This window comes from Silene latifolia, chromosome 8 (assembly GCF_048544455.1).
Source record: "Silene latifolia isolate original U9 population chromosome 8, ASM4854445v1, whole genome shotgun sequence".
NCBI lineage: Eukaryota > Viridiplantae > Streptophyta > Magnoliopsida > Caryophyllales > Caryophyllaceae > Silene > Silene latifolia.
Genome location: NC_133533.1, coordinates 48,347,858 through 48,368,569, shown reverse-complemented (window position 1 = coordinate 48,368,569; position 20,712 = coordinate 48,347,858). Strand labels below are relative to the sequence as shown.

General features: G+C 37.4%; 1 protein-coding gene across 2 annotated transcripts; it reads left to right on the top strand.

Annotated features, from left to right (window-relative positions):
* Nucleotides 1-1,063: 1,063 nt before the first annotated feature.
* Nucleotides 1,064-5,037, top strand: LOC141596813 (serine/threonine-protein kinase Aurora-3-like). Of its 2 annotated transcripts, XM_074417065.1 has the most exons (6): nt 1,064-1,383; nt 1,487-1,729; nt 3,327-3,422; nt 3,917-4,131; nt 4,215-4,287; nt 4,625-5,037. In XM_074417065.1, exons 1-6 carry the CDS (start codon nt 1,201-1,203, stop codon nt 4,724-4,726), a joined length of 912 nt encoding a protein of 303 aa, XP_074273166.1. In that variant the 5' UTR covers nt 1,064-1,200; the 3' UTR covers nt 4,727-5,037. The 2 variants fall into 2 exon arrangements, with proteins under 2 accessions (XP_074273166.1, XP_074273165.1); XM_074417064.1 differs by lacking the exon at nt 3,327-3,422 and having other exon boundaries at nt 1,068-1,383.
* Nucleotides 5,038-20,712: the final 15,675 nt, after the last annotated feature.

Sequence of the window (20,712 nt, the reverse complement as noted above, 5' to 3'; positions counted from 1 at the left end):
TTTTTTATGTAGGCAAATTTTATTTACAATAGTAGATTACGTTATTTACTTATTTTCTCTTAAACCATTGCATGTGAACAAGTTTAAACATTAATTATGTAGATCACTGATTTAGACCAATTAGATAAGTAGAATAGAAATGCAAGAAAAAAAAAATACATCCAAAAATATTAATAACGGCCTAAATACATACCCGTGCAATTTTGCACGGGTTTAAAACTAGTACAAGTACCTTTTATTTATTTTTTCAAACACCGCTAAGACCATCCCCAAGCAGTGGTCGCGCTAACTAGGTCGCGACCCGATTTTACTCTTAATCCCACCTTATTAACCTTGAGCCATTTTCACCCTCCCAAGCAGAAAGTCGCGACCTAAGTCATCAACTCAATCATTATTCACTTTACAACATTTTCAATCATTATTTTCCACATTATCTACCCCACTTTTCTCTCTCACACTTTTACAATTATTTTTCCTAACATTTTATATAGATAGTTATTTTTCTATTATTGTAAATATCTTAATAAAAAAAACTACCACAATATTTTGCGACTATATTAATCTTATGTTGTACTTTACGAAAAAAAATATTAAATAACAACGTTATAATTTTGAAAAGTAATTAGACGATTTCATTAACAATTTAAAAAAATTATTGAAAAACATGATTGGACGTATAAAATACCGCATATATTTTTTAAAAAAACAATAAATACTACGAAATGATAAAATGCATTAAAAGCAAATTCTAGTTACGAAAGTTTTCCCAAATTCTAGTTACGAAAGTAGAGTAGAGTAGTTTAGAGTAGTTTTTTTTTATTGTTTTATAATTATTCGACCAATAAGAAATTGACACATAGAAGGTCAATAATGCCATCTTTTTTACCTACCTTAGTCACAAATTGACCATTTCTTGTTTTTGGTCACAAATTGACCACCTTTAGTCACACATTAACAATACTAATGACATAATTAAGCATGACCAAGCAAAGTCATGACCAAACAATTGACCTTGCTTGGGGATGGTTTAAGGTCGGCTACAATGAGTTTCTTCCTATAATTTCAAACTCAAAAACTTCCCTCCCTCCATTTTATGTTTTTTTTTTATTTCATAAACATACACACATATCTCTTTCAGAGTTTCAGAAGACCAAAAAGCTCCTCCATTTTAACTCAAATCTCCCCAAATTCACACTAAAAATGGCGCCTCACATCCCTAAACCTCTTCAAAGACCCCCAAAACCTCAAAATCAACCATCGCTAAAGCCCCAAATTCCTTCAAACCCTACCATCAAGCGCAATTGGTCACTCGCCGATTTTGAGATCGGTAAACCTCTCGGCAAGGGCAAATTTGGTCGAGTTTACCTCGCTCGCGAAATCAAGGTTCGATTACTAAACAATTTCTCATATTATTACTCTTAATTTCGCTAATTATCGTTCTTAATAATTTGTGTTTTCGTAATTAATTGATTGATTGATTGCGCAGAGTAAGTACATTGTAGCGATCAAGGTGATTTTCAAGGAACAGATTGAGAAGTACAAGCTACATCATCAAATGAGGAGAGAAATGGAGATTCAAATGAGTTTACGCCATCCCAATGTTCTTCGTCTTTTCGGTTGGTTTCATGATTCTGACAGAATTTTTTTGATTCTCGAGTATGCTTTCGGTGGTGAGCTTTACAAGGAGCTTCGTCGTTCCGGTTTTCTTCCGGAAAACCAGGCTGCAACGGTATAATTTCTGAAATTTTGGATATTCTTTGCTGTGTTTCATTGTAGTTAACCTAAAGAAATGAAATTAAGTGCATTTAGTTGCCAACGCTAATTAAGAAGCTCGGTTCGATGATTTTGATGTCGTAATTGTTGTTAATTGTACTGAACTTTGCTGCATTTTATTCTACTTAGGTAAAACAAGTTATAATTAGCCCTGAAAATTGTACTCTAGAATCGCCAATGTGTGAAGAAATTCAGTATAACTTTTTGGGAAATGGATCCTCTCCATTTCCTCTCACAATTAGACCTGGCAAACAGATCGGGTCGTGTCGGGTTCGTGTTCGTGTCACATGTAAACGGGTCACAAACCCTTCAACCCAAACCCGACCCGTTTAAATCTCGTGTCGTGTTCGTGTCGACCCACTTACATAAATGGGTCATCAAGCCTCAACCCTAACCCGCTAATATCGTGTCGGGTTCGGGTCGTGTTTTCGTGTCATGTCAATATTTGGAAAGTTTTAAGTATATTTATGTGATGAAAGATAAAAAAATTAGGATTAATTTATTAAACAGGTCATTCGTGTCGGGTTCGTGTTTAGAGAGCTCAACCCAAACCCGACCCAATTAAATATCGTGTCGTGTTCGTGTCGACCCACTTACATAAATGGGTCATTGAGCCTCAACCCAAACCCGTTAATTTCGTGTCGGGTTCGTGTCGTGTTTTCGTGTCGTGTCATTATTTGCCAGCTCTACTCACAATCTATTTGAATAATAATAACCCCTTCACTCTCATTTTCCCTTTATTTTTATGCGTAAATTTAAAACCGTTAGATGTTGCCAAAATGCGATCCGGACCATTGATAGGAACTTGCCTCTCCATTTCTTTTTAGGAAATGGAGAGAAAATGGGCTCAACTTTTTGGTGTTGCGTTGTTTTCGTCATCTGCTTTATTTACCTCTAGAACTTAGTTTGCTATATATTGTGGGGATTTACTGCACGCTGTAATTTGTTGGATTTACTGCACGCTGTAATTTGTTGTGCTTTCTGTAACCGTTATTTGTTGATCAGAAACTTGTTTTATGAACTATCTGATCGGTTATAAATTTTGATACGTGAACAATATAATAGAGCTACAGTTGTAGCCTTGTAGGTGTTGTATGTTTTGAGACGGGTGATTTAAACTATGAAATGAGTTATCGAAGTGTAAATTTTGATTCATGAACAATACAATCGAGCTACTGTCGTAGGTGTTTTAAGCGAAGTGGTTGAAAGTGGCTATTTAAATTTAAACTATGAAATGATAACTTGGGCATTTTGCTTTTATAAACCAGCTTGTTAAGAGGAAGGGAGTGTGAACGAAGTGAGTCTCACTAGATAGACGTGGCGTATACAGTTTACTGTATAATTCCTGGAGTTCTTTGCTGAGTTATAGTCCAAATGCAGTGTTGGGATTGGGACAACGGGGCAAAGCTAGGCCTAACGGTTCCAGGAAGCTGTTTATTGTTCTTGAATTGCTATATGCTTGTGTATTTCTTGAATGGGTCTCTTTTATCAAATTTGCTGATTCGAGACCACTAATTTCGAACTTCTGTTTGCTTTTTTTTTGGTGGGCACAGTATATTGCTAGTCTTACAGAGGCGTTGGCCTACTGCCATGGCAAGAATGTCATTCACAGGGATATCAAGCCTGAGAATTTGTTGCTTGATCATGAGGTGCTTACAAATAACCTGCTAAATAAATTTGATTTTCTCTTTGCTTGAGGACAATGTTAATCGACTATCCATCTTATACACTCTCAGTCTCTCTACTCCCCTGGACATTTTTTAAAATTTTGGTTTTGCAACCTTTTAGAGGCAGGGAGAAGGTCCAGGTGGGTGGGAAAAGGTCACTTGCTTCCAATCCATTGTTTGCTAAAAATGGAGAAAAGAACTCAATAGAGCAATCCAAAAAAATGTTTATACCACCCCGTGTAAAGGAGGTTTTACTGTATTATTGATTGACATAGGAACTACTTGCTTATCTGAAGGAATTCCAGCTAAAACCTTGACATCTTTTCTGGATTTGAGTGAATTCAAATTTTAATTTAGCGTTGTAGCTCTGGAGTGTTGGTTAAAGTTGAACAAATATATGATTACGCAGATTTTGGCATATGGGTAGCTCAGTGATAAATGACATAGAATTAACTAATCTATTTATTCATTCATAGGGTCGTCTGAAGATTGCAGATTTTGGTTGGTCGGTTCAATCGAGGGACAAGAGACGCACTATGTGTGGGACTCTTGACTATTTGGCTCCAGAAATGGTTGAGAACAAAGCCCATGATTATGCAGTCGACAACTGGACTCTGGGGGTTCTTTGTTATGAGTTCTTGTATGGAGTCCCTCCATTTGAGGCTGAAAGCCAACGCGATACTTTCAAAAGGTAAGACCAACTAAAGGATACTGTTATGGACTAAAGATAGGCTAATAGGCTGGTTCATAATAGAGTACGGTATGGTTGTGCAGGATTAGGATGGTTGATTTGAACTTCCCATCTTCACCAGAAATTTCAGCAGAGGCCAAGAATCTGATCACTCGAGTAAGTTTAATTTTACAGCTTATTTTCCCTCAGTCCCTGAAAAGATTCACTAGTCTCTGGCTCTTGATCATGATAGGATACAATAAATTGGCTCACTAAAATGGTTGCAATTATTCTTATTGTACAGTAACAATCATCTGATATGATTTTGACATAATACTATTACGGGTCACGTGGAAATAGTCTTTTGGTATATCAGAGACTCCTAAACTAGCTATTTTCCTGAGCCCTTGAGTCAGTGGGTCATGTTGTTGACGTCCTCTACTCGTCTTAAAAACCCATGGACATGTCGATAACCTTTTTGGGTTTCTAAGCATGTAATGATGGTGTTTTGCAGCTTTTGGTAAAAGACTCTTCAAAACGGCTATCCCTCCAAAAGATCCTCGAGCATCCATGGATCACAAGGAACGCAGATCCAACTGGAATCTGCCGTAAATAGATCAATCAATGTGATAAGAAATTCATTAGTAACTAGTAACTAGATTCTGTCAGACGTGGACTGCGTACTGCGTAGTTGTTTGGAACTCAGCTTTTGGAGGACAACCTTGTTCATCTCTTATTCAAAAATGTCACCTCAACTGGCATAGTTATGAATTCTCGTATCCTCGGAGCTGCTGTACTGTATGTCTGTACCACAAGTATTTCACGCTTTTGATATGGAAACATGCATTGTATAAGGTAATGTACATGTACTTCCATTAGATTCGGCACCACCCAGCTGCGCCATATCCTAGTATATCATGTCGATTCCTAGAGCTGTAAGCCTGTAACAGAAAAGGAATATAATTGTCGAAATCAAGTCCTGCCTAATCGAGTTCAAACACAAAAAAAAAAGTGTGCTTATATTTCTTTCATACTAAAAAAAAACGGAGTTGTTGTTGACCTGACATGAGATTTATAAGTAATTTACCTTGTTCATTTTGATAATAAATGCACTAATTTGCGTATTTATTTTAACACAAATTCTCATTTTATTAATCAAATATGAGTATTTGACAATTTTTATTTATTTATTATTTTATTTTTTTTAACTTCAGAAATCAAATTTTAATTTTTATAGAACATTATTTTTAACTGATGAGCTTTTCATGACTATGGGTTTCTAGATGAGTTTTCCATGAGTACGAGTTATATCAAGTTACCCACTATAATTTTTTTTTTTATTGATAGTGTGTTACGTGATATGGCTCACATTATGTAGACTATTTACATATAAAAAAAAAAAAAGTTCAGTTAATGTTAACTCAATTCAATTTTATTTTTCTTCACTTACTCGCTCTCTTTCATTAACAAAGTTGTCACCTAATTCACCAATCCAATTATTTTCCACTCTCATCTTTCCAATCATTTTTTTATCTTTTCTATCTCACTAAGCCTTATATCCTACCTTTTCTGTTTACGTGTCCAACCAATTAGAGGATGCTACCTATTAGCTCACGAAATAGGTCAAGTTTATCAAAAAAAAAAAAAAAAGTCATCACTTAAACTCTCTTGCATATAAATTATGTTCATTTGGAATTTTATTTTGGATTATAATGACCTAAGTCATGTTCTTGGATGATGATAGTTTTACACTTTTACTCTATGATGCTCTTCCTCAACAAACATAGCATAGCCGAATATACTATTGTCCCCCAACTTTTCGTTTCGCACAAATTCTTTAATTGCAGTGAGTAGTTTTTGTTCTTGGTTTGTCACCAGAATTTTATTTGGGTGAGTTTGTTTATTGTGATAAAAAGTTTGTCCTTTATTTGATAAACTTGGTTTGAAAAGAAGAACCAAATTTCTGCTAAAAATAAAAAACATTGACCAATAAATATCTATATTTATTTTGAATTTGTCCATTACCAATGCTCTTAAGAACTTTATTTAAAGTTCTTCCATTGTAGATTAAAGTTTTATGTTTATCGAGTTTGGCAAAAGATGACATGGAAAAGAAGAACTTTATTTTAAGAACTACGGTTGCACTTGCTCTAATAGAGACAGCTTTGATTAATGTTAGTAAGAGACTCTCTCATAAGAGGTACTTTGTTGTGAAATAAAGACAAGAGAATTGTAGAGAGAAGTTAGAAAGAATATAGGGAGATTTAATCGTATATTATTCCATTATGAAGGGTTATATATACACATACAAGAGGGTAGAGTTTCCATAAGATAATACACTCTATAATATTCTAAGATATGGACATCCATATAATATTATATTATAATAATATTTCATAACATACTTATTATTTTTGCTTAATTTTTATCTTTTTCTTTTTAGTTAGTTTTTAGCTTATTCATTGGTTATCTCTCATTAATGTAGCCCTTTCGTTTAGCACAAACTTTCAAAGAGGGTCGGTTTCTGATTATCTTATCTTTATTAATTCAGAAGACAATGCTGAATGCAGGATGCGCCACGTCATTTGTACAACTTTTTTTTTGGAAATTCGGGTTATGGTGGGACCCGTTAGTGTGCAAAGAATTAATTTCTTCAAATCGTCTGCCAATACAAACATGCGGCAATTTACATCTTAGATCGAAAAAATACTATGAAATAATTACATACAAACGAAATAAATAAAATTAATTGCATATAATCAGAATGAATTATAAATCGGAATAAATGAAATTAATTACATATAATCGAAATTAATTACATAATTAATAATAAAATTGAAAAGAATAAGAAGTCGAATAAATATAATATCTTACAGAATTAGTTAAATTGAAAAGAATAATCATATATATATAAATCGAAGAAAAATCATCTTAATAGCAGTACATTTTTTTATAAGATCATCGATATACTTCTTTAAAAAACATTACAAGTCACAACAACAATATTTAGCAGATCTTACCATTTTTAATGACATAAAAACAATTTCTACCTTTTATGGTCAAAAAAACATTTTACCAATAATAAAATTTTAATTTGGTTACAAATTTTAAATCTCTTAAAAATGTATATTGCAATATTCGATTGAAAAAAATCAATGAATCCTAACTAATTCATTTAAATCGTTTTTGTAAAATGCATGTAATTAAGAAAAGCTTGCATTAGTATATTCTTTAAAAATGTAGGTAATAGTAAAAGTTGAGAGAAATATTATAAATCTAACCTCTTAAATGGTAGGGAGTATCATATATACACAAAGTGACTAAGATTGATTAATTTAGGATGAATTGGAATTTTTTTCAAGTAAAATAAATGTGATTGAGGTAGAGTTGTTATGTGCAGTCGGCGAAAGAGAGTAGAGAAAGAAACGGAGAGCTACAAATGAAGCAATTAATTGAGCTAACCCTGTTTATATATTTATTTATGAGCTCATATTGTTTTTTATAGCCTAAATGGTTATGGACTTAAGCCAATCCAAATTATATCTCGCGTCATATATGATGCGTGTATTTTATATAAGGTTTTTACCTCATTTTTACACGCATTTCTGTGTTATTTACGTGGCATCTAGCTACAAATGCCCCCCGAATAGTCTACTTTGGTTTGTCTTGTGTAAATTACAGGTATGGACTAGAAAGTAGCAAAACCGAGCCTAAACTTGTCCTATTCACATGCATTTTGGAGAATAAGGAATTGGAGCTCGGAATCCATCACTTAGAGATGCGTGAAGTAGCCTCGGAAGGTGCCCAGGGGTCCATACATGCTAATATAGCTCGATCGACTAGTTTTGTTACACTATTTGGTCGATCGAATGCTTTATCCATCAAGAATTCCTCGATCGAGCTGTTCTGTTACTCGATCGAAATGGCTGATGTAAGGAGTACTCGATCGAACTCCATATTCATTCGATCGAGAGGTTTTTCAAGATTTGTCCTCGATCGAGTGGTTTCAATTCACTCGATCGAGAGACTTTGTGTTCTATGCGTGTTTTTGTCTATTTTCGAGTTGGGCTTTGTAATTGAGATATAAGTTAGGTTAGCACTACGAGACACTTACTTCTTCTTTCCCTTACTTCGATACTTTTCCTCTCTACTCTCTCATACTCTTCTCTTAGAACCCTAACTTGGATTGCTTGTATTTGGTACTATTACTCCTTTCTTAATCTTAATTCTTTATTGCTCTTTATTGTTTTCTCCTCTTTAATCTTTAATTGTTATCATTAATCTCTCTTTATTCTTGTTATCATGCTTAATTTTTATTGCTTATGTATGGTTGTTGCTTCTTCAATGATAATGCATAGCTAATTCTTCCTTGCTAAGACATAGGAGAGCCATGATCTTAAGGAATTTGTGAATTAAGTGATTAGGTTTAATGCAAATTTGGTCTATGTTGTTAATCGCTACATATAAATGTTCTTGTCTAATTGAGTCGACGCAATTAGTTAATAAACCGCGGTACACCTTGACCTAGATCAGAAGATTGGAAAAGGTAAGACCTGTAGCGAATATTAGGGCACTTTAGCGAGGGCGGAAGCTAAGCTAATAGTGTTTTAGGGCGAATTGAGACCAGAAGGAGATATTCATTGCTCCGTAGATTAAACTTGCATTGACCTGAGACCTTAGATTACGTTACTTGAGAATCATGGTGAACCGACTGTCTTAGCTGCTTTCTCTCCACTTGTTCACTTTTTATTCTTTTACCCTCTTTCTCTCCCTTGACCTTATTAGTTTAGAACAAACAATCATACCCCCAAGAATTGGTTACCTTGGCGGACTTAGTTAAAGCTGACATTTTCCCATCTCCCTGTGGAGATAGACCCTACGTGCCACTGATTTCTGTTAGTTGTAATAGGTATTTATTTTTGGTACCTGACGACGGTATCAAATTTTGGCGCCGTTGCCGGGGAGGTGTCGTAATTTTGTCTCTTTTATTAAGTTTGTCTCTCATCTCAAGGAATTTATTCCTTGAGATCGATCTCATATTTTTCCAAGTTCTTAATTAGGTTTGCAGGAAATCTGTTCTAAAAGAGAACACTGTCGTACCTGCTTTGATGTTATCTCTATCTGCTAAGATGCCGAATACCGTCAGTCATTCAGAACCTACGGTGGATTCTATTCCTAAAGGTTTCTTGTTACCCACAACTGATTCGGGGACCTTTGGGATTCACCCATCTTATATACAGCTGGTTGAGAGAAATCTCTTCAGAGGGGTACCTGGCGAAGATCCGTGCAAGCACATAGAGCTCTTTACAGAATATTGCTCCACCATTCCTTTAGCTGCTGGGGTGACGCAGGAGAGAGTTAAAGGAGTCATTTTCCCTTTCTCCTTGACTGATGATGCTCGGGAATGGTTGAGAGATTTGGATAGGGAAGCTGCAGGTGTTACTGACTGGAATTCCCTTGCTCTAGCCTTTTACAGAAGATACTTCCCACCACAGCGCACTAATGCGTTGAGAGCTCAAATTACTGTATTTGAGCAATTACCTACTGAAGATTTGAACGGGGCTTGGACTAGGTTCAAGAGGCTCGTCCGATCTATACCTCATCATGGCTTTAAGCATTGGTTCTTATGTACCCAATTCTACAATGGGTTATATCCAGACCAGAGAGCTATTCTTGATAATGCGGCCAAGGGGAGGTTCCAGAAAAATGTTGAGGATGAGCAAGGGTGGCACCTTATTAAAGAAATGGCCATCCACGTTGCCGAATATGGAAATCCTAGGGGAAGTAGGTACGTACATGAGTTGGCGGTAGCTGAGGTGGAGAGTCCTAGTAGAAGGTTAGGCAGTCCGGACATTTTACAAACTACAGGTGTGCATGAACAAGTTTGTGCTATAACTGAGCATGAGGTAGTTTGTGGTAGATGCGGTACGGAGGGGCATGACCCTATTACTTGTATGGCGGATGTAGAGCGCGTCCGTGCCTATCAAAAATTCAAGCAATGAGCTCCATTCTCTAAGTTATATAAAGATTTGACAACAACAAGTATCTCTAGCCGTCCTGAACCAATACCTCAACCGATTGATTCATCTTCTACAAATGGAGAGCTCGCAGAATTAAAGTCCGTAGTGCAAACTTGACATTACATCTCGGCCAGAAAACCGACAAAAATGACAATGCTATAGTCGAGTTGCGAGATCAAGTTGCGCGTCATACATCCGCGCAAAGTCAAGTGAATCAATTACCTCCATGTGATCCGGTCAATGCCATTAATCTCCGAAGCGGTCTTACTTATGATGGACCGAAAGTACCAGAAGACGGGGTTGTGATAGCTGATGATACCCCGGACAATGATTTGGAGGAGTTAATTGACGATATCCCTACTGAATATCATCCTGCAGCTCGATCGAGTGATCTTACCACTCGATCGAGTGATTTATCCTCCCAAAGTACTCGATCGAACACAATACCTACTCGATCGAGAAGTGCCCCATTTGAAGGATTCGATCGAGGAGTTAATTCCTCTCGATCGAGTAACTTGGCAGAAAATACTATTCGATCGAGTGATTCTGGAGCTCAATCGAAACATGCTGAAATAGAAGAACTCGATCGAGAGGTGAACATTACTCGATCGAGTAATTTGTCTGATGAAACTGTTCGATCGAGTGATAACAATGCTCAATCGAGCAACTGTGCTAGCGGAACTTCAATTTCAAGATCTAATTCCGCTACCGTGACATCTTCCCCTGTTGTGGAGGTGCCACGTGCTGATAAAGGTAAAGAGAAGGTCGCGGGCCCACTTATTGCTACCAGGGTTCCTTATCCGGGACGTCTAAAGGATGCTAAGATCGAGCGACAGTACGGTAAGTTCGTGGACGTGGTCAAGAATCTCCAGGTAACCGTCCCTTTTACTGAACTTATTACCCAGGTACCTACTTACACAAAATTTATGAAAGACATTGTGACGCGTAAGATAGAGCTTAGTGAATTCGAGACTGTTGCATTTATGGAAGAGTCTAGTAATTTACTTCTTAATAAGGCTCCTCCCAAAATGAAAGACTCGGGTAGTTTCTCTATTACCTGTACCATAGGCAATGAAGTGATAGACAAGGCTCTTTGTGATTTAGGAGCCCGTGTCAGTGTCATGCCCCTTTCTGTCTGCAAGAAGCTTAATATGGGTCACCTTAAAATGACTAACATTACATTACAGACGGCTGATAGATCTGTAAGACGACCCTTGGGTATCTTAGAGGACGTGCCTGTCAAAATAGGCAAGTTCTTTATACCAGTGGACTTTATTGTTCTAGACATAGCTGAGGATACTCGGACCCCAATTATACTAGGAAGACCATTCTTATGTACAGCTGGGGCCATTATTGATGTCAAACAAGGGCGTTTGACTTTTGCAGTAGGGGATGACGCGATCACTTTCAGTCTGCCCAGTACACTTGCTCGGCCAATGATAGAGGATAGTTGTTATTCAGTTGGTATTAGTGACGAGTCTGTTTATGACTTCTGGTCAGGTTCTTTTATAAAGGACCCACTAGAAGCTTTGATGCTTTTAGATGAGTGTGCAGATAACCCAGATAACAATGATGTTGTGTTGGATTTGCTTGAAGCTGCTTTAAATGAGCGTGAACTCACCGACGCTGAAAGAGAAAGAGTGGAACAAATGGTCAGTACTCTTTGTGCCATAGAGGTAAAGGTACCTGAGCGTAAGTCTCTTCCTTCTCATCTTAAATATGCTTTCTTAGATGATACAGAGCAATATCCAGTCATTGTTAGTGCTAAACTTGATGATGATCAGCTGACCGCTTTGTTAGTTGTGCTTAAGAAAAACAGGAAAGTTATGGGTTATTCATTGGATGACATTAAGGGCATTAGTCCCGATATTTGTATGCACAAAATTGAGCTTGAGGAAGATCACAAGCCTTGCAGACAGGGTCAGCGCCGACTGAACCAGAAGATGCAGGATGTTGTGATGGCTGAGGTAATGAAGCTGCTTGATGTAGGTATTATCTATTCTGTTGGTCATTCTAAGTGGGTGAGTCCAGTTCAAGTAGTTCCTAAGAAAGGAGGGACTACTGTGGTCAAGAATGACAAAAACGAGTTGATACCTACTAGAGTAGTAAGTAGTAACGGGCTGGCGGATGTGTATAGACTAAAGATAGCTGAATGCCGCCACAAAGAAAGATCACTTTCCTCTTCCTTTCATTGATCAAATGGTAGAAAGGTTAGCTTCTCATAAGTTTTTCTGTTATCTAGATGGATACTCAGGGTTCTTTCAGATCCCTATTCATCCAGATGATCAGGAAAAGACTACTTTTACTTGTCCTCATGGTATTTTTGCTTATCGCAGGATGCCTTTTGGTTTATGTAATGCCCCTGTCACCTTCCAAAGGTATATGATGGAGATATTTTCTGAGTATATAGAGTCTATTATGGAAGTCTTTATGGACGATTTTAGTGTCTATGGAAGTGACTTTGCTAACTGTCTGTCTAACCTTGATAAATTGTTGCAGCGCTGCATTGAGGTTAATCTTGTACTTAATTGGGAGAAGTGCCACTTTATGGTCAACGAGGGAGTTATCTTAGGGCACTTAGTTTCTGACAGGGTTATTGAGGTTGACAAATCGAAGGTGCAAGTGATTCAGCAATTACCTCCTCCTGTTAATGTCAAAGGAGTGAGGAGTTTCCTTGGTCATGCTGGCTTTTATCGCCGGTTTATCAAGGACTTTTCAAAAATTGCTAAACCACCTACATAGCTGCTGCTTAAGAATGCCCCCTTTGTATTTACTGATGAATTTCTTTCTTCTTTTAACAGCTTGAAGCAGGCCTTGATTTCGGTGCCGATTATACAGCCTCCCGACTGGGATTTGTCGTTTGAGATTATGTGCGACGCTAGTGACTATGCACTAGGAGCGGTGCTGGACCAGAGGAAAGACAAAGCTTTGAATGCAATATGATATGCGAGCCGAACTCTAGATGAGGCTCAAGTGAAGTATACCACTACTGAGAAAGAGTTGCTAGCTGTGGTTTATGCGCTAGAAAAATTTCATTCTTATTTGATAAGGTCAGAGGTTACTATTTTTACTGACCATGCAGCGCTAAGACACCCTCTTGCTAAGAAGGAAGCTAAACCACGACTGTTAAGATGGATACTCCTTCTTCAGGAGTTTGACTTGCAGATCAAAGATAAGAAGGGTGCTGAGAACGTAGTAGCTGATCATTTGTCGCGACTGTCAGAGCAAGAGGGAGAAGATTCCTTACCTATTGATGATTCTTTTCCCGATAACTCTTTATTTGCTGTTTTGTCTTCTATTATTAATCATGACCCTTGGTATGCAGATTTAGCTAATTACGTTGTTAGTAGCGCGCTGCCACCTAACCTTTCTTATTAGCAGAGGAAGTGTTTTCTCTATAACGCTAAGCAGTACTTCTGGGATGATCCTTATTTGTTTAAGAAATGTGCAGACGGTCTCTACAGACGGTGTATTCTGCAGTGGGAGACTAAGGCAATCTTGGAGGGCTGTCATTCATCATCTTATGGTGGTCACCACGGTCTATCGCATACCATGGCTAAGGTACTTCAGTCTGGTTTTTATTGGCCTACTTTGTTTGCTGATGCTCAGGTTTTCGTTTCAGCTTGTGATGCTTGGCAACGCTCCGAGAATATTTTCAAGAGACATGAGATGCCACAAAATGGTATCCTAGAGGTCGAGGTTTTTGATGTCTGGGGCATTGATTTCCAAGGATCCTTCCCGTTTAGTAAAGGTAACAGGTATATCTTGATAGCTGTAGATTATGTGTCTAAGTGGGTGGAGGCGATTGCCTCACCTAATTGTGATGCTAAGACCATGATTAAAATGTTTAAAAAGACTATCTTTCCCCGATTTGGTGTCCTTAGGATCGCCATTAGTGATGGGGGAATGCATTTCAAAGAAAAGAAACTAACTTCTATTTTGTCTAAGGTTGGTGTCCAACACTGGCGCGGTTTGAGGTATCATCCCCAAACTAGTGGGCAAGTTGAGGTCTCTAATCATGAGATTAAAGAGATTTTGGCTAAGGTAGTTTCTAAGTCACGGAAGGATTGGAGTCTTAAACTGGAAGACACATTATGGGCTTACCGGATTGCCTTTAAAACGCCGATTGGTGCATCACCATATCGGCTGGTTTATGGGAAGTCCTGTCATTTACCTGTTGAGTTAGAGTGTAAGGCTTGGTGGGCTATTCGTGAACTTAACTTTGATCCTAAGTTGTGTGGTCAGAACCGTTTGTTGCAGCTAGATGAACTGGAGGAGTTTAGGCTAAATGCCTATGATAGCTCACGCATCTACAAAGAGAAGACGAAGAGATGGCACGACAAACGGATCATACCTCGAGAATTTCATGTCACGCAGAAGGTGTTGCCGTTTAATGCCCGACTGCGCTTATTTCCTGGCAAGCTGAACTCCAGGTGGAGTGGCCCTTACACAGTGACAGCCCTCACTAATTTTGGGTCCGTTAAGTTAGAAAATTGCGAGGGAAATAGGTTCAAGGTAAATGGACAATATGTGAACCATTACCATGAAGCAAATGATGCAGACAACCGAGTTGAAGTCCTACTACAACAATCCTGATGAGCCAGCTAATTGAAGCCAGAAAGGTCGTGCGGGACCTCTTAAACCTGCGCTATCCGGGAGGCAACCCGGACTGTTTTGCTGTACTTTTGTTTGAACTATTTATTTCTTTTTATGTTGGGTGTTAAACTCCAAACGCTGAACTTGCGCGTATCTTGTTAGTCTTGTACTCCTTTTGTGCGTTTTTGTAGGTGAATTGGGTCGATCGAGTGGTTATCTCACTCGATCGAGCGCTTTTTATGGAACTTCTACTCGATCGAGCATCTGCTGTTCTCGATCGAATCCCTGTAAATCCACTCTTCTCGATCGAGCTCCATATCTTCTCGATCGAGCACTTCTGGCACCCTATTTACTCGATCGAACCTCTCTGAACTACTCGATCGAGTACTTGCGTGGTCCGAGTACCATATCTCGCCCGCTGCGATGCTACGAGGCTTTATGTGACCTCCCATGTTTATGGTCGGTTTGGGGAGGTCCCTCATTTACGTCATCTTGTAAGTTTTCCGACTTCCGTTCTTCTTTTCTCTTTAGTTTGCATTCCTTTCCCTATTTTTGGTACAATGAGGATATTGTACAGTTTGATTTGGGGAGGTATGCATCCATATCTGTGTCTGCATGTTTTGCTGCATTTCAGTTTGCACGTTTCCTTATTTTCGCATGCATTGTTGTTCTGTTTCGAAAAAACAACGAAAAAACCGTAAAATTTAAAAAATTCAAAAAATCTCACGTTTATTACTGCAATTAGGTTGAGTCGGAATGATTTGAACTTTTTACGCTACTCTGAGTCCCTTTACCCATACCTTGCATATTCTTGACATGTTGTTGGCATGGTAATGTGCATAATCTACGAGTTTTTGTTTCACCCTCATCTGAACGAATAGACTTGACTCATATTATTGGCAAGCTACATTTACATTATAAGGTTAGAGCTTAATAAACTGGTGACATCCATGACTAGTTTCATATAGGATGTGAGTAGTACTCTCTATAAGGCATGTAACATCAATTTGCATAAACATGAATTCAGTCTGCTTGATACCTGTATGCATTTGGTCTGTGGTTGGTGACACATGTTAGGAGAGGCAGTTCCCTTTATTTCATTATACCCATGAGCTCCACATAGCCAAATTGCCCATTTTGTCCTATATAGCTACAATCTATAACTTTGCCTACCCTAGCTGAGCTAGTAATAGTACACTACTACAGATACAGGCTATAACAACGGTTAAAAACCGTTGTTATATAAAAAAGCGGACGTTGTTAAAGCGTCCGTTGTAAAAGGTTTTAACAACGGTTGGTTTTCTTAAGGAACCCGTTGTTAAAACTATTAACAACGGTTTTAAGTATAAAAACCCGTTGTGGAAAGTGTGACTCAATTTTGGTGGGAAAGTTATAACAACGGTTGTAATATAAAAAACCGTTGTTATAACTAAAGACAACGGGTTGTTTCTCAATAACCGTTGTTGTTTGTTTTTAAAAAAATAAAAAAAATTAAATTAAATATTACTAGATGCATGCATAATTACGGCCCGTTATAATTCCGATGCATGCATTATTACTGCCATCCCTGCATATGAATGGACAATATATGGAATGAGAAGGGTTATAATAAGATTTGAAGCAGCGGAGAGAGATATGATGATGTTTATGGCACAACTTCCTAAACATATATTAATTAAAAAACAACTCAAATGACACATTACTTAGTATAAATACATGCATTATCTCAACCACCATTCCATTATCTCACTATCTCCAAACCCTAACTGCTAAAACAAACTCCAAACCCTAATTAATCTTTCAAACAAACTCCAAACTTCATCAACAAAATGAATGATACCATCCTTAAGACTCTTACTATGACCGAAAACAACAACAGTTTCATCCGCCGGTTGCTCCACATTTAGGACAGTTTCATGAGCTACCTTGTGGATGCTCGATCCGCACTCAAGGACGCCAAAAAAAAAGGCTTGACAGAAGCAAATAGTTGTTACAAACTATATGACGATATAGCAATCACAAACGAAACCTCCAAATAGCTAAGGAGGAGAGGATGGATATCATAGAAGAGAATAAGACTCTCTATGAAAATATAAGAATTGCATTTTTATCAATGTAATTCTTTTTTAAATTTATGTATTTATATATATATATATATATATATATATATATATATATATATATATATATATATATATATATATATTAATTAATTAATTAATTAATTAATTAAGTTTATCATGCATTCCTCTCTATCATCTTGCTTCTTCTTTGTTTTATTTTATTTAATTTGTTTTACTAGCTAATTAAGCGAATAATACTTAGAGAAATAACATAATGATCGATAAAAACACATACATGCAAATGAAATAATTAGAAAAAGAAAATAATGACGATGAAAGACGATGAAACCAACAGTGACGGCGAGATGAAAGCGACGATGAGAAAGAGAGAAAGAGACGATGAGAAAGTGTGTGTTTGTGTTTGTGTTTGTGTTTGTGTTTGTGTTTGTGTTTGTGTTTGTGTTTGTGTTTGTGTTTGTGTTTGTGTTAAGGTTTGTGTTTTGTGGCTGTAGCTGATCTGTGTTTGTGTGGTTTATAGTATGGAAAGTATTGACATCGGTTGTTAAACAAAAACCGTTGTTAAAACAAAATAACCGTTGTGATTACTTTTCACTAACTTTGCGCCAATTTTGCGCCAAATTATTAACAACGGTTGTGCATGTTTGACCCGTTGTTAAAACTTGTAACAACGGTTATATAACCATAACCGTTGTAATTAATTTTAGTAAAATTCGCGCCATACGTTCTATAACGTCTATGGTGATATTCGTGAATAAGCGTTGTTAAATGGGCGTTGTAGTTGCCTGGATTTGTAGTAGTGGTAGCTGTTTGGAATGTTTCATTGCAATGTGGTTACACATCCGATTTGGGAAGTTGGTGGAAATGTTGAAGGGAATGGAAAAGTATGAATGAAAAGAAAAAAGTTGTGAAAAGTGAAAAAAAAATGAAAAAAAAAAAGAGAATATGAAAAAAAAAAAAAGATTATGAAAAATCATGAGCCAAAAGTATATTATGTTGTGATTTCTGTTCCCGTGTTTTATTTGTATCCTATGGGGAGTTAACAATTTTTTTTTTGGTACGAATAAGGGGCTAAGCCCCAAAAGAAAGAAAAGACTAATTTCTAGCTACAACACGGGGAATGGCTACCCCGAACACATCCTCTCGAAGAATATCTCGTAAGCCGCCTGGTGGGTAATCTAAGAAAGTAGGGATAGTACTCGAATTAACGCCTTGGTTAGCCAAGAAATCAGCTGCTCGGTTGGCTTCTCTGTAAGTGTGCTCTAGTTTCACTGTCCAATTCTCGTTGCGGATTATATCTTTATAACGCATGACAATGTGCTTCAAGCTGTTACTTACGAGTTGGTCTTCATTGATAATATTTACACAAGGGGAATTATCCATGTGTATTAAGAGCTTTCGTATGTGGGATGATTTTGGTCGTTCCAGTCCAACTAGCAAAGCTAACAACTCGGCTTTCATTGAGGAGCAGTTCCCACACGACAAGTAATAGGCGGTAACAAAGATTATGAAAAATCATGAGCCAAAAGTGTATTATGTTGTGATTTCTGCTCCCGTGTTTTATTTGTATCCTATGGGGAGTTAACAATTTTATGGTGGTTAGTGAGTGTGTGCTGTAATTGAGCATTGTTTTGCATTGATTTATAAAGCGTATGAAGTTGGGAAGTGTTTCTAATTTGGACCTGTCGTTGCTAGCTTGGCAGCTAACTCCACATCTCCAGATTCATTATAGCTCCTTCTTACCCATTACCTCACTTACCCAAATGTAAGTCCTCGGCATGTGTCTTGGTCATTAGTTGGTTGGAATGCATATGTACGGTTGTAGAGATTTTGTTCATGTTAGACTGCATGCATGTTCTTATAGGTCGAGTTAGGTGAGTGTCTTTACTTCTTTCTATCTCTTACTTATATACTCACCCTATGCCTAATTCGTGTGATGAGCGACCCGTGAGAGTCCGATATTTATGAGTCTTGCAAGGTCGACGGTTCAGTAGTTTGAGACATTGATTTAACTCGTTTGCACTTACCTATTGCTGCTTTGTCAGTTGTTGCATTAAATCGGTTTGGGTGGGTGATTTGTAGCTGATGAGTTGGTCCCGTTCCGTTAGTTGTCTTAGTTGAATTCATAGTTTGCTTGGGGACAAGCAAAGGTTTGGTTTGGGGAGATTTGATGCGTGTATTTTATACTCCCTTCTATTCACTATATTCTTCCCCTTTCCTTTTTGCACAAGGAATAAGAAACCGATTTTGGACCACACAAAACACACTACCCCACATGTAATTTAATTTGGACCACACAAATCAACCCAAAAAAGGAAATAGGGAAGAAAACCCGAATAATCCAAATAAGGAAACAGGGAAGAAAATGGTGAATATAGGGGGTATAAGGTTTTTACCTCATTTTTACACGCATTTCTGTGTTATTTACGTGACATCTAGCTACAAATGCCCCCGAATAGTCTACTTTAGTTTGTCTTGTGTAAATTACAGGTATGGACCAGAAAGTAGCAAAACCGAGCCTAAACTTGTCCTATTCGCATGCATTTTGGAGAATAAGGAATTGGAGCTCGGAATCCAACACTTAGAGATGTGTGAAGTAGCCTCGGAAGGTACCAAGGGGTCCATACGTGCTAATATAACTCGATCGACTAGTTTTGTTATACTATTTGGTCGATCGAATGCTTTGTCCATCAAGAATTCCTCGATCGAGCTGTTCTGTTACTCGATCGAAATGGCTGATGTAAGGAGTACTCGATCGAACTCCATATTCATTCGATCGAGAGGTTTTTCAAGATTTGTCATCGATTGAGTGGTTTCATTTCACTCGATCGAGAGACTTTGTGTTCTATGCGTGTTTTTGTCTATTTTCGAGTTGGGCTTTGTAATTGAGATATAAGTTAGGTTAGCTATATGAGACACTTACTTCTTCTTTCCCTTGCTTCGATACTTTTCCTCTCTACTCTCTCATACTCTTATCTTAGAACCCTAACTTAGATTGCTTGTATTTGGTACTATTACTCCTTTCTTAATCTTAATTCTTTATTGCTCTTTATTGTTTTCTCCTCTTTAATCTTTAATTGTTATCATTAATCTCTCTTTATTCTTGTTATCATGCTTAATCTTTATTGATTATGTATGGTTGTTGCTTCTTCAATGATAATGCATAACTAATTCTTCCTTGCTAAGACATAGGAGAGCCATGATCTTAAGGAATTTGTGAATTAAGTGATTAGGTTTAATGCAAATTTGGTCTATGTTGTTAATCGCTATATATAACTGTTCTTGTCTAATTGAGTCGACACAATTAGTTAATAAACCGCGGTACACCTTGACCTAGATCGGAAGATTGGAAAAGGTAAGACCTGTAGCGAACATTAGGGCAGTTTAGTGAGGGCGGAAGCTAAGCTAATAGTGTTTTAGGGCAAATTGAGACCGGAAGGAGATATTCATTGCTCCGTAGATTAAACTTGCATTGACATGAGACCTTAGATTACGTTACTTGAGAATCATGGTGAACCGACTGTCTTAGCTGCTTTCTCTCTACTTGTTCACTTTTTATTCTTTTACCCTCTTTCTCTCCCTTGACCTTATTAGTTTAGAACAAACAATCAAACCCCAAAGAATTGGTTACCTTGACGGACTTAGTTAAAGCTGACATTTTCCCATCTCCCTGTGGAGATCGACCCAACTTGCCACTGACTTCTGTTAGTTGTAATAGGTATTTATTTTTGGTACCTGACGACGGTATCAATATACGATAATACGTGAAAATTGAGTAATAAGTAGACATGGTAAATGGATTATTCGGATCGATTTATTTCAGGTTCAATAATTAGGTCATTCCGAGTCTTTTGCGTCAGGATTTTGCTTCAAATAAGTCGATTGGGTCATTTCAGGTTAATACA

What these genes read in the sequence shown, in the direction of transcription:
- LOC141596813 (XM_074417065.1), top strand. Translation starts at nt 1,201, where the DNA reads ATGGCGCCTCACATCCCTAAACCTCTTCAAAGACCCCCAAAACCTCAA. An exon ending in ACCTCGCTCGCGAAATCAAG is followed by an intron (nt 1,384 to 1,486) that starts GTTCGATTACTA and finishes TTGATTGCGCAG; the next exon opens with AGTAAGTACATTGTAGCGAT. An exon ending in CAACGCGATACTTTCAAAAG is followed by an intron (nt 4,132 to 4,214) that starts GTAAGACCAACT and finishes ATGGTTGTGCAG; the next exon opens with GATTAGGATGGTTGATTTGA.